The sequence below is a fragment of the Toxorhynchites rutilus genome, chromosome 3 (genome assembly GCF_029784135.1).
Source record: "Toxorhynchites rutilus septentrionalis strain SRP chromosome 3, ASM2978413v1, whole genome shotgun sequence".
Classification (NCBI taxonomy): domain Eukaryota; kingdom Metazoa; phylum Arthropoda; class Insecta; order Diptera; family Culicidae; genus Toxorhynchites; species Toxorhynchites rutilus.
In genome coordinates this window covers 235,609,046-235,634,989 of record NC_073746.1, presented here as the reverse complement: position 1 = coordinate 235,634,989, position 25,944 = coordinate 235,609,046, and the positions used below count along the sequence as shown (strand labels likewise).

The 25,944-nt window shown below is 39.5% G+C and overlaps 1 protein-coding gene across 3 annotated transcripts; it reads right to left on the bottom strand.

Moving 5' to 3' along the window:
- Positions 1 to 854: 854 nt before the first annotated feature.
- Positions 855 to 25,944, bottom strand: LOC129776794 (putative fatty acyl-CoA reductase CG5065). Of its 3 annotated transcripts, none has more exons than XM_055782649.1 (5): positions 25,829 to 25,944; positions 2,186 to 2,880; positions 1,568 to 2,113; positions 1,252 to 1,509; positions 855 to 1,189 (listed from the first exon to the last, which is right to left on the bottom strand). In XM_055782649.1, exons 2-5 carry the CDS (start codon positions 2,806 to 2,808, stop codon positions 1,018 to 1,020), a joined length of 1,599 nt encoding a protein of 532 aa, XP_055638624.1. In that variant the 5' UTR covers positions 2,809 to 2,880; positions 25,829 to 25,944; the 3' UTR covers positions 855 to 1,017. The 3 variants fall into 3 exon arrangements, with proteins under 3 accessions (XP_055638624.1, XP_055638623.1, XP_055638621.1); XM_055782648.1 differs by lacking the exon at positions 25,829 to 25,944 and adding an exon at positions 25,130 to 25,699; XM_055782646.1 differs by lacking the exon at positions 25,829 to 25,944 and adding an exon at positions 25,182 to 25,699.

Below are 25,944 nucleotides of genomic sequence, written 5' to 3'. Positions count from 1 at the left end.
GAACTCTGAATAAGTTCTCGTTGCTTACTCACAGATAACATTTATTCGTGCCTCAGGTTTGAGATAGTAGCTTTTGTCCAAAAGAAGAAACTTTTCTAGTACTGTTTTATTAAAAAACTAAAAAAAACAACAGGCAAAAAATGGCGGCTAGCCTTCGGACCAGTGTTGCCACATTTTCATCTGTACCAGAGGGGTTAAAAATCTTTCTCATCTGTACTTTTTGATGAACATCTGTATCCTGTACCGTACAGAATCTGTACCGAAAATAACGAAAAAAAACTGTACGAAAAAAAAATAACGAAAAAAATTTGTTTCCAAACAAATCTGTACGTGTGGCAACACTGTTTCCAACGTTCAGACGTTCGGAATGTGAACTGAACTTGCAAACCGTATACCGGAATGCCGGAGTCAAAGGTTTTTTTCGGAGCTTGGTACGTTATTTGATATACAATAGAACCCCAATTATCCGGATGATCCAATGTGCAGATTCAAAGTAAATCTAAAGACCTTCCCGGAATTTGTAAGTGAGTGGCAAGCTCATGCTTTTCTGTTTTGGTCATGGCTTTCATATTATCTTACCACTGGTGTACACGACATTACATATGACTAGTTTAATGAATGATGTTTGGGGATGTAAATCTTGCTGTTTCATGCCACACGAACTTCAAAACATCAAAAATGGATACCAAATCAATAATTGGCAGGTTGGGCCACAAAAGAATACAAACAGTTAATGTAGAAAGGAGAGAATAAAATGACGAAAACACAGTAATGACGAGCCAATTCTGAAAACGACGCAAATCGGAGTTTGCTGGGATTTCTTATTTTTTTATCTAGAAAATGATAATGATTAATTCCTTCATCGCAGTGCATGATAAGTGCAATATCGAACGTGAGTTTGTGTTTTATTTAATGATATTAAAAATGTGTCTGAATTATATCACAATGTACATGTAAGCGTGTTCGTGTCGTTAATACTATAGAGATTACATTGCTTTTCTAGTCTGTGATGATTTCTTAAAAACGAACAGTGGTGCTTCTCGCTGTAAAAATCGTTTTTCGTACACCATCGATGGCAGTATCGAATACAAATTGAATCGAACCGATTACGACATCCAGGTATGACCACACTAGCCACACCACTAACATGTAGAACATCACCTGAACAATTCGATCCAAAATGTATAACCTAAAATCGAATATAGCTATTAATGTTGGTTCGTACGATACTTGGAAGATTTATCATCTTACTTTTTGAGCAGCCGTCGTGCTTTCGGAAGTGTCTCCGGCGGTTCTTTGAGCACGTATTGTCTCACGCCTAGAATGTAGTTCAGGAAGTAGGTAGGCCAATGTACATGTGACATATCAAAGTAGAACTTTTCACGATCCTCTTCCGAAAGGCGATTGTACATAGCATGCATATTGTCATTCTTAAACACCCACACCTTGGTGGTGTAATATTGTAGGATTTCCAAACCCTGTGATATCCTTTTCTGGATTTTAACCATACTGGAGGGATATTAGAAATATTAGAGAGCTGCCAACAATGTTATTCTAAAATACTTACAAAGGTTTTCTTCGAAGTACCACCAGTAGGAAATCTATGAGATAGGCTGGCAAATAGTGAAAGAGAATTACACACATCATGTGATAATAGTAACTTGATTTAATGGAACCATCAGGATACCACAGTGCGAAGCAGAGGGGATTCTCGTAGAACTTTTTTTTACCCGTTTCAAGAGCTTCACCCCAAGTTAAAGGATTCACATTGGCGCCGGACACATTGCAGAACATCACCTCTCGGTTGGCAGTGTTGTTGATTCGTTCCGCCCCCAAGGCGATAATCGCGTTCATGGTGATATCGACTGGCATTAGGTCTGTTTCGAATTCTGGATTGCAATGCATGCTCCGAATGATACCACGCCCGGCACCAATCATCAGTCCGGTGGGACCATTGGTTCCCTCAACCCATCCGGGGATTGGTTCCTTCCAAGCGGCAACCACGATTGTTGGCCGAGCGATAGCGATTGGAAAGTGGTCTCTATAGCTGCACACAAGGTCCTCTGTAAGTGCCTTCGTGAACGCGTATGTGTTGGGCAGGTTGCAAAGCAGACTGTAAAAAGAATCAAGAATTTTTAGTGTTAAATCTGTTCACAATTATTGCGCCACTACTAGAACAAATTACTTAGGCGTGACCAAGTTTAGCACATCATTATCAACTAGTTCGATTAGTTTGGAGATTCCCAGCGGACTGTGCGGCGCGGAATAGCCTTTCTCCTCGACAGTTTCCTCATTGCATTGGCAGTACGCTGTGGACACGTGCACGAATGCCATCAGACGTTTCATTTGTTCCGCTAGCTTCAACACTCTCATCGTCCCATTGGTGTTGAAATTGACTGCCTGTTTCAGTTCCTGATCGAACCGCACATTCGCCGCACAGTGAAATATCACTTCAACGTTGTGCAGCAGTTCTACCAGATCAGTCTCACTAATGTCCAATCCTTCGCCCAAAATGTCGCCCCGTATGAGCTTGACCTTATCCAGCTGGGTTCGGTTGGTCTTGCGTATCCGATCGAACACTAAATGCTTGAGGTAGTCGTCTCTTCGCTGAGCCGCATCAACGCCCTTCTTGGTGCGAATTAACAAGTAGATGCACTTGAGATCCCCGCAATCACGCAACAACTTTTCGACCAGGACTTTGCCCATGAAACCGGTCGCACCAGTTATGAAAAGTGACCGTCCCGCGTACGTGTCAGGTACGCTCCGGTATCGCTGGGGGTGGTCATGTGGGGACAGGATCGGCTCCATATTTGCCCCTTAAACTAATTTGAGTCAAGGTTGCTGGGTAGCTGGAAGTGGGTCACCTCACAGTGACGAGAGCTGTAAAAGAACCGTGAAAACGGGAATTCAATTAACGATGAGCGGTGATTGTGTTGTCGTTGTTTTTAATTTTTTGATGATTAAATTCTTCTTCATGCTGCAATGTAAATTAAACCGGTTGGTTACCCTTCAAAAATATGCTGGGCCGTGTAGGTGCATGGAAATCGCGTCGAAAAATGCGTTTTTTGTGGTCTCGTGTTATCAATCATGTCATGGTGAGGGACAACACGTGTGTCTGTAGGTCAAAGTGGTGGTTTTTCATTCGGAGAATTGCAATAAAAATCGATGCATATATTGGGCGTTCACATTCATTTATTCCTCTTAACCTTTTTAATTACAACACCGAGTCTCACTCGTGATTCACTTGCTTATCAAGTAGGCTAGGCAGCTCATCTCGATGCGTTTGCATTAGGTCTGCTTTATTGGGGATTGAATCGTCAGGAGCGATAAACTTCTAAGCTTCGTATATTGCAAACCTGTCCATATTCCCCCCACTATATGTCCATATTACCCGCATCGAAAAAAAGTTCTACTTTTTGATCTGTTTTAATTTCAGTAAACTTTACACTTTTTTGTGGAACATTTAGCCGATTATTTCGAAAAACAGTATATTGAATTGTAAGAAAATGCATTCATTTTTTTGGGAAACATTAGTTTCCAAAGATACAATTGAAGTTCTTCTTAACATGTCCGTCTTACTCCCACTTCTCCTAAGCACTGTGTGAGCTATTGCTGTTTCGCTGTTGGATAGCTGCTCGTTGGATAGGAATGATCAAGACTTCTTATCGGCACAAACGACATAATTTCAACCGCAAAGGGTTAAACAACTGCTGAGGTGTGAGCTGGTGCGTTTTTTTTTTTTTTTTTATCTTCGCTTATTTTTCGTCGGCCTATTTCCGCCACTTTAGTGCCAATCACCGACATCAGGGAGGCGACTCCACCTGTTCCTACCTATCAGACTCAACAACTCATGAGCCGGGCCAACTTCTTTTACTTCCGCTCCGAAGGAAGACGTAACCAGAGATTTTTCGCCTCAGAAAATCCCAACGACGCCAGCTGGGATAGAACCCAGGCCGATCGGATTGTGAGGCTGTTACGCTAACCATACAACCACTGGCGCCGTCGAGCTGGTGCGTTGTTGTGATGGAAAATTACTTTTCTGTGGGTCAATCGTAGGTTTTAAAACGGTCAAATAATGATGAATAATATGGAACTGTAATAGTTTTACACTTTTGCAGATATGCAATGAGGATTATTTCTTGCGAAACCCGTGAAGCTCGGTTTTAAAACTGGTCAAATAATGATGAATAATATGGAACTGTAATAGTTTCACACTTTTGCAGATATGCATTGAGGATTATTTCTTGCGAAACCCAGAAGACAGTCGCCATAATCTATCCGGCCGAGGAACGGTCTTCGTCTTTTTGGTGAAGATTCCCCTTTGGTAATCCATTGTTTAGATTGTTCTCTGGTCTCAAGAATGTAGTGGTGTATCCATGTTTCCTCCACAGTGCCGAAACGATGCTTAAAATCACGTGGATTTTTCTGGAGCTGCAAACCATTCTTGCAACATTTCACACGATTTCGTCTTTGGTTAAGAGTGAGCAGTTCTCATGTCCAAATGCGTTTTTAATCCAAAATATAATATTTATTAGGCTGTTTTGGCGTCAGCACTTTAACTTCCGGTTGGCTGATAATAGTACTGAATGAGAAAAGAACATGGAAAACCCATACGATATGTGTATTAAGTATAGGTGTCATGCCAGCGGAAGTCGGATGGTGATTTGCGGTTCGTTGAAAACGGATCTAAAAGACAGGAAATGGCATGAAATCCCACAATACGATCGGGAATGGAAGTGTTAGCATACATCCACGGGTGCGCGAAGAAAAATGAAAAAAGGATAAAGTTTTATACAATGCGTTTCATAACTATAGAACCACTACATTTTTCTGAGTTTCCAGAGATATGTAAGAAGTCGGTTGAGTTGAAGTATATAATGTAGGATATAATAACTATCTTTATTTATAAGACTGTTCAGACGCGAAACATTCAAAAAACTTACATTCCAGTGTTTTTTAACTATAGAACCAGAAGGAAAAACTCTCACTCCTTTACAAAATTAACGTCAATTTCACATCGGTTACAATAAGTTTCTAATGCGTAGGTCATCTTTAGCTCTATGTCAGTTTAAATAACCCATGATTTCGACCAAGCTGTGCCATGATGTAGTATGTATCTCGTTCTACGCAGAGGATACTGCTCGTTTAAGCTATTCAATTCACTCATACTGCTTGTAAGCTACATCTACTATTCGTACGATCACTCCTCATAAGTTCTTGATAGGGGTTTGATCTAGTAAACAAGCTGACCAGTGCAGAATTTGAGGCCCGTAATCATTGAACTATGCCATGACCTTTCGGATTTTATAAATTGATGCCAAATTACCCAATTATCACGGTGTTTTTGGTGAAAAACAGAAGTAAATGATTCTGAAGGACTTCATTGCACTTCTGACTGTGCATTCGTGTTGATGGAAATCTATATGAACTAGATCTTAAACATACAAATAAACTTTTTTCTATGATTTGTCAACAAAAGATGAATGTAGATTCCTGTCTATTCAGTTTTTCAAAAAACTCACAAGAACTTTGCGAAAACCGGCATGCATTTTGTGACGTGACAACACGCTCTGTGTGAATAAAACAACTTGTATGGAAAATGGGTTCAACGTTCTTTTAGATTGCGAAATATTAGAGAACAAGGCAAATATTAGGGGGCAAGGCAGGCCCCCTCTTGTACAGTTTTTACGTCAATGATATAGATGATTGTCTAACTAGAGATTGCACGTTGAGACAACTTGCAGACGATGGAGTTATTTCCATCACGGGTACTAATCCCGCCGTTCTGCAAAATTCCTTGCAAGATACCCTGAACAACCTGTTCACGTGGGCTCTCAAGCTGGGTATCGAATTCTCTACGGAGAAAACTGAAATGGTCCTTTTTTCTAGGAAGCACGAACCCGCCCAATTCCAGCTTCACCTATCCGGCAAAACGATCAAGCACTCGATGTTTTTCAAATACCTTGGAGTATATTTTGACTCTAAATGTACCTGGGGAATACACATTGCGTATTTGAAACAGAAATGCCAGCAAAGAATCAATTTTCTCCAAACAATAACCGGAACATGGTGGGGTGCCCATCCAGGAGACCTCATTCAGTTATACAAAACAACGATATTATCAGTGTTAGAATATGGCAGTTTTTGCTTCCGATCAGCTGCCAGGATTCATATTCTCAAGCTGGAGAGAATACAATATCGTTGCTTGCGTATAGCCATGGGGTGTTTGCATTCGACACATACGATGAGTCTCGAAGTTTTGGCAGGAGTACCCCCGCTTACTCTTCGGTTCACAGAATTATCCTACAGATTTCTCATCCGTTGCAAGATCATGAATCCATTGGTGATTGATAACTTCGAAAATCTACTCCAACTGACTCCTCAGTCAAGTTTTATGTCTCTATACCATGAGTACCTTACCCATGAAGTGCACCCTTCACCGGGCATCTCCAACCAAGTTTGCTTCCCAAACTTTTGCAATTCCTCTGTCAATTTTGATCGGTCCATGCGACAAAAGATCCATGGAATCCCAGATCATCTACGCTCCGATTACATTCCGGAGATATTTTCGGCAGAATATGGGAAAGTTAGATCTGATAAAATGTTCTTTACTGACGGTTCATGCATAAACGGGTCCACTGGCTTCGGCATCTTCAATGAAAATTCCAGTGCCTCTTTCAAACTCAAAGATCCTTGCTCCGTGTATGTCGCTGAACTGGGTGCGATATATTACGCATTAGGGATCATTGAAACATTGCCCATCGACCACTATTTTATTTTTTCAGACAGTCTCAGCTCAATAGAGGCAATCCGCTCAATGAAGGTTGATAAACGCTCATCTTATTTCCTAACAAGAATAAGACATCTATTGAGTGTTTTGGTCGAAAAATTATTCAAGATTACCTTAGCATGGGTTCCCTCTCATTGCTCGATTCCGGGGAATGAGAAAGCGGACTCGCTAGCTAAGGTGGGCGCTTCAGAAGGCACACTTTTTGAAAGGCAAATTACTTATAACGAATTTTTTCACATTCCTCGTCAGGACACACTCGTTAGTTGGCAGCGCATGTGGAGTGAAGATGAGTTCGGTCGTTGGTTACACACGATTATCCCTAAGGTTTCGACGAAAGCTTGGTTTAAGGGATTGAATGTCAGTCGTGATTTCATTCGCGTGATATCTCGGCTTATGTCCAATCACTACAACCTAAACGCGCATCTCTATCGAATTGGGCTCGCAGCAAACAATCTTTGTGATTGTGGCGATGGCTACCACGACATCGAGCATATTGTCTGGTCGTGTATCCGGTTCCATGCTGCTCGCTCTCAGCTCTCTAGAGCACTGAGAGCAAAAGGCAGACAATCGGATATCCCCGTCCGGGATATCTTAGGTAGCCGTGATCCTGATCTTCTGCTTCATCTATACCTGTTCCTCAGGAACGCCGATGTCAACGTTTAATGATTTTTCCTTCGTTGTGTCCCTGTTTCGTATCCCTCCTATTCGATCTATAAACTTTTACTTAGTCGAGGCAATACATACACACACTCTTTACAGATACACGGGCCAAAGGTTGTGCAGTCCACTGATGATTCAACAAAAGCCAAAGGTTGTACCGCTCATGACAACTCTACACGAGCTGATGATTGCGCCGGCTAGTGACCATTCTATCCTGGATTCCTCGAGAAGACGCACCACGCTAGATATGGGGTACAGACTAAGGGGGCCGTGGCTGATTAATGGTCAGCTGCATCCCAATAGGAACTATCCCGTGTCGGGCACAGGCACAGAGAATTGAAGACAGCAACATCACAATTACGAAAACACTTGTAATACTAACCTCGAGCCAACCGCGAGTAATCGGTTACATATTACTAACATAGTTATAAGGCAAACATTGTCGAAATATTGAACTCCCGGCCCCGTCAGGTTGACGCCATATGAGCCTTAATAAAAATATATATTTTGGATAAAAAAAAGGCAATTTTAATTGCTTATTATATGTTCAACAGGATTAACTATATAAATTGAATCTACCTTTTACATGCCGCTATACGGAAAAAGGTGGGGGGGTCCTAAACCAACCCCCAGTTTTTACATCGTGATTATTTAACACTTCACTCTGGTGTTTGCCATCAATGGCTCGCATAAACCTGGCTAGACAAGCGGCGCTCACTACCAATGGAACGCATTTGATTTTGCTATCACAAACTTTTGATTAACTCTAGAGTAGTGCGGGTCATGTTTTATGGGTGGAGATGAATGGGTGTTATGGTCGAACATACCACGTGGAAATTTTTGGGAGGGAGGAGACTGACAATATAAGATATCTGAAAATGTCCAACATTCGAAACAGAATACTTTTTTATTAATAAACTAGCTGACCCGGCGAACTTCGTCCCACCCACAATTGATATATTGATATAAATCATTTCGAACACGTTCCCACAGAAATTATTTCTATAATAATAATACATAATCTTTACTCGCGGTGTAAAATTTATTTTTTGACATATAAATCTGATGCAGACTAAGACATCAATCCTGATACTGACTTTTCAAATCCGTTGCTTCGTTTTTGAGTTAAATCGTGAGGAACGGACACCAAATCATTTTTATTAATATAGATCAAGTTTATAAATACATAGTAACCTTCACTTGATTTATTTGAAACTCATTGTTGAAAAAAAACTATTTATTTGAAATTCATTGTGAAAACATAAACATAAACGAAACATAACCGTTATTGAATTGAATAAAGGGTGTGTCACATCAAATTGCATCACGGAAAAAACGCTGTAGAAATTCGCCCAGTAGACCGATCCTTTTGAAAATTTTAGACAGTAAAATAAAAACTATTAAACAACTTTTGGCATTTTCTTTTTATTCATACTTCGAGCCCAAGCCCGTATGCTCGCACCTTCCTCTTTACCCCGTCCATAAGGTTCTGTACAACGTCAGGTTGTAGTTTTTTTTGAACAGAAATCCATTTTCTCTTGAAGTCCGCCTCCGATTTGACAACTTTTGGGTTCTTCCGGAGGGCCTGCTTATAATCGCCCAATATTTCTCTATTGGGCGAAGCTCCGGCGCGTTGGGCGGGTTCATTTCCTTTGACACGAAGGTGACCCCGTTGGCTTCGTACCACTCCAACACGTCCTTTGAATAGTGGCACGAAGCGAGATCCGACCAGAAGATGGTCGGGCCCTCGTGCTGCTTCAATAGTGGTAGTAAGCGCTTCTGTAGGCACTCCATAAGGTAAACCTGCCCGTTTACCGTGCCGGTCATCACGAAGGGGGCGCTCCGCTTTCCACAAGAGCAGATCGCTTGCCACACCATGTACTTTTTGGCAAACTTGGATAGTTTCTGCTTGCGAATCTCCTCCGGAACGCTGAATTTGTCCTCTGCGGAGAAGAACAACAGGCCCGGCAGCTGACGAAAGTCCGCTTTGACGTAGGTTTCGTCGTCCATTACCAGGCAATGCGACTTCGTCAGCATTTCGGTGTACAGCTTCCGGGCTCGCGTCTTCCCCACCATGTTTTGCCTTTCGTCGCGGTTAGGAGCCTTCTGAACCTTGTATGTACGCAGGCCCTCCCGCAGCTTGGTCCGCTGGACGAATGAACTTGACAAATTCAGCTTATTGGCGACATCCCGGACCGAACTTCTCGGATCACGTCTAAACTGCTTAACTACGCGCTTGTGATCTTTTTCACTGACGGAGCATCCATTTTTGCTGTTCTTCACCTTCCGGTCGATGGTTAAGTTCTCGAAGTATCGTTTTAGTACTCTGCTGACCGTGGATTGGACGATTCCCAGCATCTTACCGATGTACCGATGTGACAACTCCGGATTCTCGAAATGAGTGCACAGGCTTAATTCACGACGCTCTTTTTCGTTCGACGACATTTTTCCAAATTTACGAAAAATTGAGAGTGAAGCATGGCCAACGTGATCTATACACTCTTATCTGATTATAAGCGAAAGCTGAAGATATAATTCCTAAAAATTAAATTTCTACAGCGTTTTTTCCGTGATGCAATTTGATGTGACACACCCTTTACATGGTGAAAATTAAAAACATTTTTCATTTGAAATTCATTTTGAATTATTTTTAAGCAATTGTTTATTTTTCTTCCTGATCTTGGATTCGGTTCTGAGGATTCCGGGGTTCGAAGGGGTTCGAAGAGACATACGATGGTTCATCATAAAGCTAGAATCCCAGCAATCTCTTCCTGTTAGTTTTGCAACTTGATCGAATTCGTGCTGGAGGTTGTTGGCTTCCGCAAAATAACACGCTCGACGACGTAAACCTTTGAGAGTAATACCATAGAAAGCTTTGTCCAGTGCTCTGCAGTGGTCCGTCAGATCCTCAAACTTCTCACTAGTAAATACTTGTCTGAATCGTCCTAGGTGCTCACTGGCACATCCCAGCAGAAGTAGAAATGGCAATAAAAGAAGATTCAATTCATAAATCACTCACTGATATGAGCCTCTTCCTCAGAGCTGATTCAGAATTATCGAGGTCTGCCGAGGTCTGCCGAAGTTGCGGTCCGAAACTTCGAGACTCCCTTCCGAAGCCTCTGTCGGGCCATTTGAGCATTCCCGGAGTGAATTTCTTCAAACCAGTTTTCTTGTGGGTCCCGTTAAAAATTTGGTTGAAAACATTTTATTTTTTTTTTAACTAATCGAATAAAAAAAAAGGTCTTGAACTTTTTCACAAAAACGAATACGCACTATCATCTACTATAGAATGAAGGTTTCCTTGACAGTATAGTTTCAAACTTTCCAGATATTTTAGGTAAGTTAATCATCATTTCCAAAACTGAAAAAATAGATCAAAACATCGCAAAACTCTTTTTACCTCATAACTTTTTGCCACTTTCATGAAATGTATCTTGTTTATATGTGTAATAGCTGCTGGTGTAATAATGTGTCAAATGAATACACTGTTGTCGAAATTTTATGATCGTTTGCTTCAAAAAGGCCAATGCGCACTTTTGCCCCTTGCGCACCTTTGCCCCGCACTTCTCTATATATGGCGTTTATGGTTGCATGTTGAAGATGACGTTGTCATTGATGTTGGCAATAATAGTTTATTCTGATGAACATATCATAATCAATTAAATTTGCCGGCATATTCTTTAGCTCTTCCATGGTCTAGGCGATTAGCTGCTTTTCCGTTTTGGCAATGAAATTGTTAGAGTAGAGCCTTCATTTGAGTTTCGCACAAAATTTTTCTGTCAGTCTCAGTTGGGTGACGTTGGGGAGCTCGACGATCTTCGGTACAACGTTAATCTTCAGCCGGTTCCTCTTCTCCAGTGATCTCTTGGCATAATTGGTTGCACCCAGGACCGGTCAAAAGACCACATCCTCCTGCGCATGATACTTTTAGATGACGGCGGCAACATCCGGCAGGCACTTCGTACTGAGATAGTTCAGGCAGGCACAAGGAGATAGTTTACCGCAAAGCCCGATAGAAAGGATAGCGGCATGGACTTTACTTCCTCGCTAGTGGTCTGCTGAAGAAGGACCTTTTTTGGCAACATGGTGTGGAAGATATATTTGAGGTCAACGATTATCTCCTTGGTGGGGACCGTGGAGTGCCCGGTTCCCCATCATCGTTCAGCGTCCGATAGGTCTAGTAATCCATTATGATCACGCCGTCATGCTTTGCCGGAAAAAAACCCAGAACAGGGTAATTCCTATATAAATAGTTACTGTCCGTTTGTTGTGCTTCCTTTTGGCAGTCTATCGTTGGAGCGACAGTGCGATTCTATCTGTTCATGTTTCGAAGCAAGCATTTTGGTCCGGCCTGGAGATTGTGACATTTTATTCTTAGATGGGAAAACTCATGGCTAGAGGAGGCATGAGCATGAAAATTAGCACAGGATATTACATTGAACAGGTTTCTCATGCTTCCGACTTGTATGAACATCAGCCATATTGCTTCCATCAAGACTAATTTGTTGTTTTTAATTCGGCGAAGTGGTGTCATACACGTTTGAAGGCCATTATGCAACAGCAGAAAGTTTCAGAAAGCTCGAGTCCTAATTAAAAATCTTGAAAACAAATCATCAGTAGGTCACTACGTAACAGGTAAATTCCTCGCGTGGCCTCGTTATATCGTACCTCTCGTTAAGCCACGTCTGAAAGTTCATCATCATTGAATAATTTGTCGCCTTCTTGGCCAGGCGAAAGAATAAATACGTGCTGGTTGCTTGAAATAACTTGATCCCCCCCGGTGAAGTACAGCTTGTTGGCACACAATCAGAAACATTGACCATTGGATGAAAACAGAAATGACTGATCATGGGCAGAGGGGAGACTACACGAATCGAATACTTTTGCAATCCTGTGTATATGTTATTAAAATTTAACCCCAATACGACGATGCAGACTCATGCAATAATGCACTTTTCAACTACACTCCACTCCGTGGGCCCGCTGGGAAGTGCACTTATACCACCGACGCCTGTTTGCCCCATTGAATTTGTCGTTACAACGTCATCATGGAGCAAAACCACAAAATCGAAGGCTTGTTGTACTGGCTGGCTGCGTTGCTGGCTGACTGGCTGGCATCTGTATCGTACCGTTTGAATGGCGACCTATGGAGTCAACGGATGGCCCTGTATCTGGGTCACGATATTATGGTATTTTACGATGCCAATCACGGAACCAGAGAACAATCTGGGGGATGATTAGATAAAATACACTTTAGAATGGCGTGAAAATGCACAGCAATTTACAGTGCATAATTTTATGCTCATTATAATTTGAAACAACGCAAATATAGAAAATTGATAGTGCGCCTTATGCATTGCCCTCTGGGAGCGACTCGTTTTCTTTTTGTTGCGTGCATTTGAATACAGAGCGATGGATAATGCAAAAGATTTCTTGGGTGATAAGCCGAGCTTGCGGTGGGAAGGCTTGTACTTGCATTAACATGTTGAGCCCCGGATTTGCACAACACCAGTGTTAGTCTCCGCTCCCAAAAATATTTATTGTATAGAACGCAAATAGTCAGAAATTCGACAAGAAAGTAGTCGCATATCTTAAAACATCCGAAAACAAACCATATTATTTTTTATTCCCTTATTTAGTAACTGTCAGTTCAAGTGATTAACATTTTTCTAGCGAAAAGCTCAATGTCGGCCCATAGGGAATGTCACGGGACTCAACGTGTTAAGCTATGTAGTAGCAAATATTCTTCTAGCCAAGAGACGATGAACAGTCAACATAATTTCAACTTGATCTAATCGACGAAACAATCGCTCGCCCAATGTCTTCTCAATATTCTGTTGTATACTTTAACTCTAAATGTAACTGGGAAAGCAAACGTTGCCAGCGAATAGACTTGTTCCGGACAATATCTGGAATGTGGTGAGATACCCAACTGTGGGACTAACTTCTAAGTGTTAACAGCGGATGCTTCAAGCCAGGAAATGATACGACAACCAAGAACTTTTATGACCATTGAGACATTGACCTACTATGCATCTTGAGTGGACTACTCTAGAAGTAGGTAATGTGGTCACGTGGGGTAAAGTGGTCACCTGCTTGTTTGGTAGTATAACTATTGATTATTGACACCGTATTGATTGTCATCTTATGTTTCAAAAATTTCACGACTTTCGAGTCATCCTGTGCTACAGTGGAGCTGTCGCATATAAATAAAAACAAAAAATGCTCTCTCGGTAGCCATTCGGCCGTAGTTTTGTACGATCCGAATTTAAGAAATTTCTAGTGAAATTTAGTTTATTTGACCTGATATTTGCGACAAATAAACAGTTTGGACGACTGTTTACATATTCTAGGGGAGGTGAACAGATATGTTATTCAATTTTAGCTATTATTTCGCATATTTCGCATTTCTTTGTTTGGTGGGCAAAGTGGTCAGTGGAGAATTACTACTGACAATGTTCTGTTTTCAAAGGCTGATATACCTTATCACCTTTTGCTTCTCAAGGGGTCTCTTTTGTGGTTTTGACCCAGGAGAAATATGCCACCCCAACCAAAACCAAGGCTCATTTTGAAAAACGTTGAATGTTTCCTACTACGTTTTTGTACGTATGAGGAAATTTTAATAACGATTCCAGGTGAACAGGCCTAGGTCATTTCATACATGTACCTACTATTTCAATAATGATTTAAACAAATTTGGCAAAGAAAACACGCATAAATCTATCTCTTCTAGTGTGATATGTGCCAGTGACTCAGGTGATCATTTTACCTCCTCACTAAAAAAATGTACGATTTTTCAACCTATTTTCTAATAATGAAAAATGTACTATTTTCAATTTTCAAAATAAAAACCGCTTACTATCTTGAACTACAATAAGTCGAGCTACAATATTCTTTGAAGAACGGAAATTTTAGTGGTATGTTGACACAGGAAATGAGCACGTTCCTTAGGGTGACCACATTCCCCCCAGTTCCCCTACATAATTTGCCATCTGCAATTCAACAGTGGTTTTTTATCTGCCACCGTTCATAACATCTTCCGGTCGTAGGCGTTGGATCGACATTAGCAATACACTGCTTCCATCATCGATAGATATAACCGGGGCGCTAAACAAAGAGCTGCGATTAGAGGATCTGAAAATAATGTCACTAATAAATCTGAACACTATCGTCCTACCACCTTTCAATTTCAACATCTTCATTGAAATTAAATATCTTTTTATTATTAGTGCATACACATCGCTGCAGTATTTATTAGATCTCAATCCATTAAATCTTTTCTCGTTAAAAAAGCTGGAAACAGAAACAAGTTGTTAAAAATAATACAAACACTACTCAATATCAAATCGTGAAAAATAATGTCTCGATTCTAAATGCGATGTGATGCTTCCATAAATCGTTTCTGAATTTTATCAAAGGTCAGAAGCGTTGGATATGTTTTGGTACCTAACACAATCGAAAGCCATGCATCATCCCGCCTATCGATATCCCATCGCGGTTCACATTAAATCAAACGAAAAGTTAGATTAACAAAAAAAAAACCGGTAAATGATTATATACGCGAGTAATTTCACTTCGTTTTGAGCAGAAGAGTAAGAACCCTTGTGTTGTGGAAAAACCGACGCTTCAGGGAATATTGTTGCCCTGTGTCTAGAGGAGAATTATTTATTCTGTCCTGTACGATTTTTATGTTCATATTGATGAGACAAGTGCTATAAATAAGGTGAACCTAGTAGTGGAAACTTTACCCGAGGAATAATTCGTTAAGAATAAGATGTTCGGAGAGAAACGTGAGTAAATTGCTAGCATTTGTCAGGAATGCCAGTAGCCAACTGACATGCAAGGTTTGCTATCCTGTCCAACATTATCACTGCAAAGATAATGATTATGAGCGTTACATGTTATTAGCGGCTTCGCTACAATTTTCTTTCGTTGAATTACATTATTATTATCGTATCTCTCCTGTTCACCTACTATTCTATTTATATCAAGTTCAGATTGGTTGATATTCAGGTACTTCATTTCAATTCTTTTTAACTGAAATGCCATGATGATGAAGCTAACCATGTTCTTATCATATTGATTCTTCTTCGTTTATACTGACCTCAACGTCTACCCTTAAGATCGTCGTACAACTTGCGTATTTCGTTTCTTTTTATACAGTGTGGTTCAATTAGTTACAAAGCGTGTCCTCTCTTCAGTGGGGATTTAATGACAGATCACTCATACTTCGTACCACATTGACGTGGCCTTTTTTTCATTCAGTTTTAGGTTCAAATTTTATGTACCATAATAAAAAAATCTACAAATCGTCCACAAATGATTCAGCTGCATTAGAGCAATAAAATAAAATCGACAAATGACAGAACATGAGTATTTTTCATTCGAATGAAAGTTTGGATTCCGTTTGGGTTGGAGGAAATATGAGTTTTCAACAGCAATTGGGAATTTTTTGTCTCAAGTGTAACTTTTGAAAAGGGCGTATTGATTTTAGTAAGAGAAATATTTGATAATTTATATCTCAAAAACTTTAAGTTGTACCGAGGTCGTCTCTTAGAAGGAGTTATAGAGTATTGATGTTAAAACTTGAAATACAGGCACTGATAAAAAAAAGTACTCTTTTTTTTATTTACGAATAAAACTTTCATTTGCAATATCTAAAATATATATTTTTAATTTTTTTTTATTTTTTTTATAAAATAGAAGTCAGGTAGAAAATTTTAGAAATCAGTCCAAGATGGTTAAACTATTTATGGCGAATTTTGTGGCACATCGAATTTTTATGAATTTCCGAAACTTCGAATTTTTGTATGTTAATAATCATTTTTAGCCAGAAATAATGAATCCTGATGTGATTTAAAATTATAAAAAAAATTGTTCATCAATCTCCTTCTAAATGCAGCCATTCTCGAGATATTTGAAAAAAAAAACATTTGTAATTTATTGTCTTTTTTTATTATAATTTTTTTTTTAAATTTATATATGAGGGACTTAGAATGCAAGGGGTGTGAAAAAGCCTATAAAAAAAGCCTGTAAAAGAGCCTATTTACTATAAAAATTTCAATAAATTAGAAATATTTTTTTAAATATCTCGAGAATGGCTGCATTTAGATTTTGATAGAGAGCATTTTTGTTTTAAATTACATTAGGATTCATAATTTGTGACTAAAAATGAGTGTTAACCTACAAAAACTACAAAAGTTTCGAAAAATCATAAAAATTCGGTTTTCCACAAAGTTTGGCAAAAATAGTTTTACCATCTTAGACTCATTTTTCAAATTTTCTACATGACTTGGCTACACCGTTTGGGGCTTCGGGCCGGGAGGTTGGAGCAACCAGCCAGACAGTGGACGTAAATCAAAACCGGCCGAGACGGCAAGATGTGACCCAGAAACAAAGGCTGAAAGTGATGGAGAATGGAATTTTTATGGTGAAGCGGAACGTCGCGGTCGTCATGGACGACGAGATGTGTTTAACTGGATGGCAACGCTGTTAGGGAACCAGCTACTTTACGTCCACCATCAAAAAGGTAAGTTCCGACGTGAAGTAACGGGTGTTAAATAAAAAATGAGAATTTTTTCAATACCTTTCAGTAACTCAAATAAAGAGCGTAAAATTTTCTTTCTCCAAGAAAATTGCTCTTTGGGCTCCCTAGAAACAGTAGGCGTGTTTGGTTTTGCTAGTTTGAATTCAGTCAAAGCAAAGATGGCGTCGAAACAGCACGTGCTCCGCGAACGCATTGTACGGTTCTACGAAACGCATTTCCAGCAAGGTAAAAAGTTCACGGTGGCACATTTTAAGGAAGAAAATGTACCGGTCAGTACGGTATATCGTATCCTGGGTTCCCTGAACGTAGAGCGGAGGGTCGGAAATATGGCTGCACCCACGTATTGATCCATCGGACCCTCAAGATGGAAGGAACGTCTGCAGGAAGAAGACGAGGTCGCCGGAGTACACGGAGGAGCAGATTGAGACGGTTAAATCACAGTGTCGGTGGATGACCAAAAAATACCGCGGGACGTCTTTGGTTCTGGACGACGAAAGCTAACGCATATTCCAGGAAATGATAATTACTACTCCAGCGACAAGTCATCCACACCGCCTGAAGTGAAATACAAGTTCAAGCACAAGTTTTAAAAAAAGGTTATGTTGTACATCGCCATTTCCGACCAGGGCATTAAAAAGCCTTGATTTAAGCCGAGCGGTCAGGCAATCAACCAACAAATCTATCGAGAAGAGTGCCTCGTGAAAATCCTGCTGCCGTTCCTGAACGAGCATCACGCGGATGGGAAGTACGTCTTCTGGCCGGACAAGGCGTCTTCCCATTACGCCAAGAAGACGCTGGCGTATCTTGAGGAGAAAAAGATACCGTTCGTGCCGAAAGATCGTAACCCATCAAACTTGCCCCAGTGCCGCCCAATAGAAGATTTCTTTGGCTCATTCAGTGCCCTAGTGTATAAAAACAATTGGAGGGCCAAGGACACGAAGCAACTGACTACAAGAATCCGGAATTGTATCCGGAAAATGGACGTAAGTGCCGTACAACGTTCTTGTGAGAGCATCGCGACAAAGTTGCGTCGAACAGCAGACCACGGCCCTTACTCAAACATACACTGACATTTTTTTGAAGAAAATACATTATGTTATTATTATAAAATACTGAAATCGATGAAAAAATTTTTTTTTTATATGTGATTGAAAAATTTTTGTTTTCATTTAACACCCGTTACATCTCCCACACCAAATTATCAAAAATGGTGCTTTTGTGGCTAACCATCAACGAAAAGAGGATGCCAAAGCCGCTTTTCTTCCGTTCGAGACGTGCGGTGAACGGGAAGATTTACAGCTCAAAGTGCCTGCTTTATCCAAAAATGCCATCCGCACGAGGATGTGGTGTTTTGGCCAGACCTTGCCTTCGTCCATTACACGAAGAAGTAGCTGGAGGAGATGAACTGCTTGAAGATAGATGTTGTTCCGGAGTCCGCCAACCTTCCGAACGTTCCCTATCTGCATCCTATCGAGAATTTCTGGGCAAACCTGAAGCTAAGAAAGAACTGAAAAACATGCTAACAAGTATATTTCCAACAGCAATGGTGAAAGTTCCGGTTAACTGCCGGAAGGCCAGTTGGCAGGTCATCGAAATATTTTTGTAACATGGGCAACAAAATAATGTTTTATGGGAAATTTATCCCACTAAATTATATTTCGTAGTTTTTAAGCTCTGATCTCGTCAGAATATAGATATTCCACAGAATGGCTCAGGCGTAGAATCCGTTTATTATGACTCCGCTTATTATGATGTCTATGTCAATTCGCTTCGATGGCATTATGAACACATTCCACTGTATTTGTTTTTAGTTCAGACAGGCAAGAGAGCGTTTGCGACGGATCTCTAGAGTAACATGTCCGAAAAAGAACCCAAACTATTGAGAACCAGAACAGAGGGCCCGAAGCCCCTAAGGAGGATGGTTATAATAGCTGTTATCCATGGTAATTTGGCATCAATTCATAGAATCTGGGAAGTCAAGGCATGATTTAATGAACAGGGGCTTCAGATTCTGAACTGGTCAGCTTGTTTACCAAATCAAAACCCTGTCAGGAACTTATGAGGAGTGATCGGACGAATAGTAGATGCAACTTACAAGCAATATGAGTCATTTGAAGAGCTTAAACGAGCAGTATCCACTGCGTAGAACGAGATATACACTAGAAAATGGCGCAGCTTGGTCGTCACCACCCCGAATGGGTTATTTGAACGGATTGAGAACTAAAGATGACCCACGAATTAGAAACTTATCGTTATTCATGTTAAATTGACATTCATTTTTTAAAGAAGTGAGAGTTTTTCCATCTGGTTATGAAACACTGGAATTTTATTTTTTTGAATGTTTCAACAATAAAGTTCAAATGGCCAGTCTTATAAATGAAGATGGTTATTGTATTCTACACTATATACTTCAATTCAACTGACTTCTCACATATCTCTGGAAACTTAGAAATAGTGGTTCTATAGTTGTGAAACGCAGGGTATGTACCATTTTGTTGGAAAATTTGTTGCCATTCTGAAGATAGTTTTATAATACCTCTCTCATAGAAGTCTTGGTCCTTATTGTAGAAAAACTCTAGCAATAGATTTTTACAATTTTCTCTTGATCCCAATTTCTTATTTTTCAGGAAGTTTTACAATTCGAGAAATCCCGGTTCCAGATCCGGACTATATGGTGGATGCATTGAAACATCCCAATCAAGCTCCCGGAGTTGTCTTGCCTTGCGTTGTCCTGATGGAATACAACACCTCCACTGTTGGCCTATTCTGGACGTTTCTGATCAATTGCTAGCTTCAAACGGTCCATTTGTTGACTGTAGTGATCTGAATTTAGTGTATTGCACTAAAAAAAAATTCAAGCTGAAGCTCAGGTAAGCAAACCAGCGTTTGGCAGTAATCGAATGCATAATGTAAGCTGAGAATTCAAAACTAACAGTGAAACTTGACGGATGCCGTCAGCGCTCACGGAGATGCACTCACTCTAACTTTCATTGAGACAACAATGAATCACTGTGGATACTATAAGATTATTCAATAGTGAAATTTTCTAGTTGGTCCATTAAAATGATCCAATGTATTCTACGATGTTGGTTATAGAGTGGGTCCTCTATAATGTAAAAATAGTTGTTCTTCTCTCTTCCCATTGATTTGTGTGAATATTTTAACCGAAAAATTCGCGACCATGCCATTACAGCGGAAAAACAACAAGTAGAACAGATTCAAACGAAGGAATGGGTTAAAATAACACCAGAGTTTACACGAATTTAACTTTTCCGATAAGGGATAAACCTCTGTGTGTTATTCAAGTAATCTCATTTATATAAAGTGACCAGATGATCAGAGGTTTAACGCGGGACACAAAAAACGAAACGTTATGTATATACGATATGTGAACATAAACCATAGTTTAGAGAGTCTTATTTATACGTGAAAACGTGAAACACGTGTCCTAGCAATTAAACCGGACCTGTAATCACTCAGTTGTGATTTTTCGGTGGTTTAGATGGTTTGCCTGAAAATCTCTCTTTCGGTCAAAGCATTTAGGTCTGGCAAGCACGATTCAAATTCTACAATTTTCTTCAAATTATCGAATGGAATGCTAGAAAATAATTTTCCTTAAATGTTAGGTTTATTAAGCCTACAACAAAAATGATTCAAGGCTGATGATTCGCAGCAGCAGCACTGTCAAGCAACTTGATGAGTTTTTCATATTGCCAGCTCCACCTCACAGCGAAGGAGTTGGACATTCTGAGGCACTTTGTGTCCGCCAGATATAGCCAATCTGGTATTAACAAATATAATATTTCTCTGCCGCTCCTTAAGCTGAGAGATCGAAGCAACCGGTCAAATGATGAAGGAGAATCTGGCCAAAATGGACATTTTTATGCGGAAGCGTCAGACGAGACCGACCGTATCTGAGCAGCAGGCAATCGTCCAGAAGGAGTAGCTGAAAAACTTCTTTCCGGTGAAAGAATTGAAAAAACTTCTTTTCGTACTCATAATAAAAGACAAAACGAACTTGATACTAGAATTCAACGAATGCAAGGGACCGGATACTTTACGTTTCCCAGATAAGTGATGGCGACGAATATATCACCACATCAAGTTCTCCAAGAAGGTTATTCTCTTACAAACGAGAAGGGAATGTCCAAGCCGTTCTTCTTCCGAATCATATGGTAAACTAGGAGATATACAGTACGAAGTGCGTGCCGGAAGCTGGTCAAAGAAAATTCTTCCGGCTTGCACTGTGGTCACGCGTATTCTAGAGCTTGCCACTCCAGAGTACATTCAAGGCGTGTTATTCGGCATTGAAATCTCAACCAAGTACTACTTATAAAAATGACGCAAGTAGTGCTACGTTGAGAAGGCAAAAGTTCCACTGGAACGTTAGTGCCATCTAAGAAGAAGAACTTCATCAAACAACCCTTTTGCTTCCTGTCCCGTATACACTAGTTATTCTGGCTTATTTAACAGGTTAAGCCCTGACCGATCTTAGGGACCAAAGATGAACTTTTCTTCTGACTTACGTTGGTCCCTGCGGATCAATAGGGGACTTTTAAAAAAATCATTTTCTAATTTTGTTGCTGTCGTTTCCATTTGACACTCTCTAAACAAAAAGTCGACTGTTGATGCGATGAAACCAGCTCAACGTATTAATCTTTGGATGCATTAAAAGACCTCTTGAACGGTCTGTCAAATAAATTTTTTTTTGTGGTTCATCCATTTAATAAAATCAACATGATCAAATTGCAATATTGAAATTGATATCGCGGGACATTTTCGTTTCTTTTGCTAAATGCGGGATGTTTCGCGGGACGTAATCTTACGCGGGACATTTTGTTGAAATGCGGGACCGTCTGGTTAGTTTACATTTATAGTATATATCATTGATATTTGTGTATTCTTGAATGGCAACAACGTTCCAGTGGAACTTTTGCTATCTCAACGTAGCATTACTTGCTTCATTTTTATTAGTAGTACTTGGTTGAGATATCTATGCCGAATAACACGCCTTGAATGTACTCAGGAGTGGCAAGCTCTAGAATACGCGTGACACAGTGCAAGACGGAAGAATTTTCTTTGACGAAAAATCCTCCTGCCAGAACGGGAATCGAACCCGAACCCCCGGCATGATAATGTGGGACACTAACCACTCGGCCACGGGAGCAATGACATTTGTGTATAAAAGATCTAAAATGCTGATTTTGACTTGGTTGATTTGATTGAACCCTAAACGAAAACGAATTGTAACATTTCCATTCTCCCGAAAAATGGAAGTTATTTTTATTAATATACATAGAAAATAATGACAATGGTCTCACCTCATTCCCCTACAAAGGTTTGAGAGCGACGAATTATCTTATTGATAATGCCCATTATTTGTTCCAAGGCATGTCAAGAAAATTTCCAGCTCGAAAAATTCCTCGACCGATCAGAAATTGAATACAATACCTATGTCAGCATTGGCCTTGAATTTACAAAGGAATTCGCGCTTTACTAGATACCCGACAACGGTCTGCTAATGCGATCGTTTTCGGGTCCAGACAACTCAGTAAATCTGAGCCTACACTTATCAACCTGAATCTGCAATGAGATCTGTCACAACACAGAAAAATCTCGTTATAGTTATCTATTGAGAAGATGAGTTTACAAGTACCTATTCCGGTTGAACTATCCCTGGCTTCACTCCGGTTTTCACATTAAACCCCGGTGGAATGACTTTATTTTATTCTCACGGTTCTCTATGTTTGTCAACGCGCGCTATTGCAAACTTCACAAACAAACAAAATAAAGGAAGTACATTCATTTTCAATGCATGGAAGAAAGTCGATACCATTATAGTCACCTTTCTTTATGGGGAAAGTGAGGAGGCAAAAATAAAACGGTTACACGGATTAACCGAGTTATGTATCAATATGGCATATAAAAGGCGCACTGCAAGTGTCACAGCGTCACTGTAAGTGACGCCGTAGGCGTTATAGTTGCCAAGTACATTAGCTTCATGGCAAATAAAACTTACTTGTTTAAATGCCAACAAATAAATCAAACCGCACTTACCAGCTTAAGAAATCCACCTTCAAAACAAACATAGTAACGACGAAAATTTCATGCAGATAGTGAGTCTAACAGATTGGAAAAGTTTTGGTTAATGGAAAAAAAAACAAAATATGTTCGAAATTGAAACAATAGTTGCCATGACATTTGATTATACAGTAACGTCTCAAAACACACTAAAAAAAAAAAATTCGCGTGATATAATGGAAACGTGATATATACGAAACAGGTAATTAGAAAAATGAGTTTTTTTTCCAATATGTATAATTTAAACAATTTTTTCTCTATGACATGCAAAATATATAGAAATTCATTTATTGGATTATTTATCACATAAGCTGTAATACAGCATATTATTACACAATGCAACATAACATATCGGGATTATTGTTGCAAAGGTTTTTCTCATAGAAAATTCACATATATTTCTTAAAAACACTCTATACTATAAAAGTGATTTGTTCTGCGTGTTCAATTTTATAACTTGAATCATTCACTGTCATTCTGTGTGAATTGTTTTCTGCTGATGTTATACGATCACACATTTCAGGGTTGTTATTTCCAGTTGATATCTATATGTATTCACTTACTTCTTCATCTTCTTCAAAATCAATATCTTCAATCCTTTCTAATTGGCCATTCTCTATACTGATAACATGTGATACTGTGACACATTATTTCTTCTTCGAGTTCCGATACAACTATTCGAGTCTCAGGAGCAGGAATTGACATGGAATCAAAAACATGGTTGAACGTCTGGAATAGTAAAAACATCCAAAATAATACATCTTTAAGCGTTCTTCAGTGCCTCGTTCAGTATTTCAGAATTTAACATGATTGACGAATCAGAGGAAAGTTATCCATCATATTAATAAAACGGTTGTAATTTTTTTTTGTTATAAACTGACAAGCTTCCGAAACAAACTGATTTTGGAACCATTCACAAAATAGTTGCCGGTTCAACCAGCAACAGCAGAACCTCGGTAGTACACTGGAAGTGATAAATCTTTGAAACATCGAAGATTATTCGATCTTCCATTTATTATCAAAGGCAGTTTAAGAGTCTCAGTAAAAAAGGGACACGATATTAAAGTTGTTCGGTTTTGTCAGTAATGATTTCTGCAACACTGTTTTCCTCCGAATAAGTTAATGTAATGTTTTAATATTTTGAAAAGTAAACTAGATTAGTCGCGATAATCGAGATTATATACCTGGTTGAAACTGTCCATTACCCGATAATCAGCTGAAAACTTTCCGCCACAAACAATATTTGAGGCTCTCGAATGCCGAAACTACTTTCAAAATTAAGATATTACTATGCTAGAACGACGCAAGTGCTCCAAAATTACGTACGATTTTTTTTAGTTTTTTTTGGAAGTGCATCATTTTTGAGTTTCTTTAAAATGTTATCTTTGATGTTCAACTTTTTGGTGCTCTGATAACGTAAGTCTTGACATGGAAGTGGTCGCATTTATTAAAAATCTTATCTTAAAAATCAAATATGCTCAGAATCAGTCATAGTGGTTGAATCTGAGCTTATGAAATTAGTACGAGAGGCTTCCAAAAGAAATGCGCAATATTCGCTACAAATCCCAATAAAGAAAACTTTTCGTAAGCTACGTGAATGCGGCTGATCACTGGAGACGGTATGAATACTTAAAAATCATTTTTTCTGTTCAATCCTCATTTTTTGTTTAATAACTCAACGACAAATTTAAATTTGATATTAATTCGAAAAATGTGATATAAACGAAACGATTTCAGCGATAAAATCGAGAGTGATATAAACGGGGCGTGATAAAAACGCCCAGTGATATAATCGAGACGTCACTATATGACATTCATAACTCCGATTTTCATACATTATTACATTATTACATACATACATTACATACATTATTCAGTCTCAATGTTTTTCGATAAGAAACACGATCGCTTTTTCCATAGCTTCATTGCAGATTCATTTTTTATAAACTCGAATCCTTTTTTTAATATTCCACAAAACGACACTATCTCGAAATAAGAAGTACATTATAGGTTGATTTTTTCGAAAGGTAATTGTTCATTAGAAATATCACCTTCAATAATATAGCCTCTGCTGACTACTGTATAAGGAATAGTGACACTCACTCGTTGCCTTCCGTAGATGTCCAGATTGATGTTTTTGTAACACAATATAACACTGGAATGTAGGTGATCGCGGATCAATTACGCTGCTAACATGTGCAATTACCGATATTTCAATTCTATTAAGCGACAATTTGATTCATTAACTTTCATATTTTCATCGAATAAAATTCTTAACGCACGACATCGAGCAACGTGTTCAGCATTTGTAAGTTAGTTGGCAGCTTCCTCCCTGGCGCACTTAAAACGTGCTTCACTTCATGCTTCTCGCTTCTAACACTGCGGTATGTAGATGCTAAACCAATATGCTGTAATCATCCGTGAACTTTAACCGGCACAGAAGCTAGTAATCTTGTGTTGTAACACAACGAACTACAACATTGACAACATTCATATGTTCTACGATTCCTGTTTCTTTATCGAAGAATTTTTGCAGCGTCTCCGAACTGTTCACCAGAATCCTTCGACGCCGTGGAGGGATCACAAAACACTATCCGTGCTGGTCGAGAGATGAACACCGACTAAATGCAACCTCCGTAGAACCCCCGCATTACTAAGTAAATGCAGACCATTGCTGTGCATTGAGTTACCTGTCTGACTGCTCATTGAAAGTCGTCATACGTCGCACTTAGCTTACACACTATACTTACACAAAACAAGTAATCTGTCGAGTTCGGTTTACAGTGATTGCGGCGCGGGAAGTAAGCGCAATGAAGAGCACGTTTATAACTGCCAATGGAGGCGCGTTGTAGCCCACGGCAATCAC

Bases quoted from the DNA above. Each gene is read 5' to 3' on its own strand.
- LOC129776794 (XM_055782649.1), bottom strand. From the start codon at position 2,808: ATGGAGCCGATCCTGTCCCCACATGACCACCCCCAGCGATACCGGAGC. The intron at 1,510-1,567 runs GTAAGTATTTTA...ATATCCCTCCAG, and splicing joins GTACTTCGAAGAAAACCTTT to TATGGTTAAAATCCAGAAAA. The intron at 1,190-1,251 runs GTAAGATGATAA...ATTCGATTTTAG, and splicing joins GCACGACGGCTGCTCAAAAA to GTTATACATTTTGGATCGAA.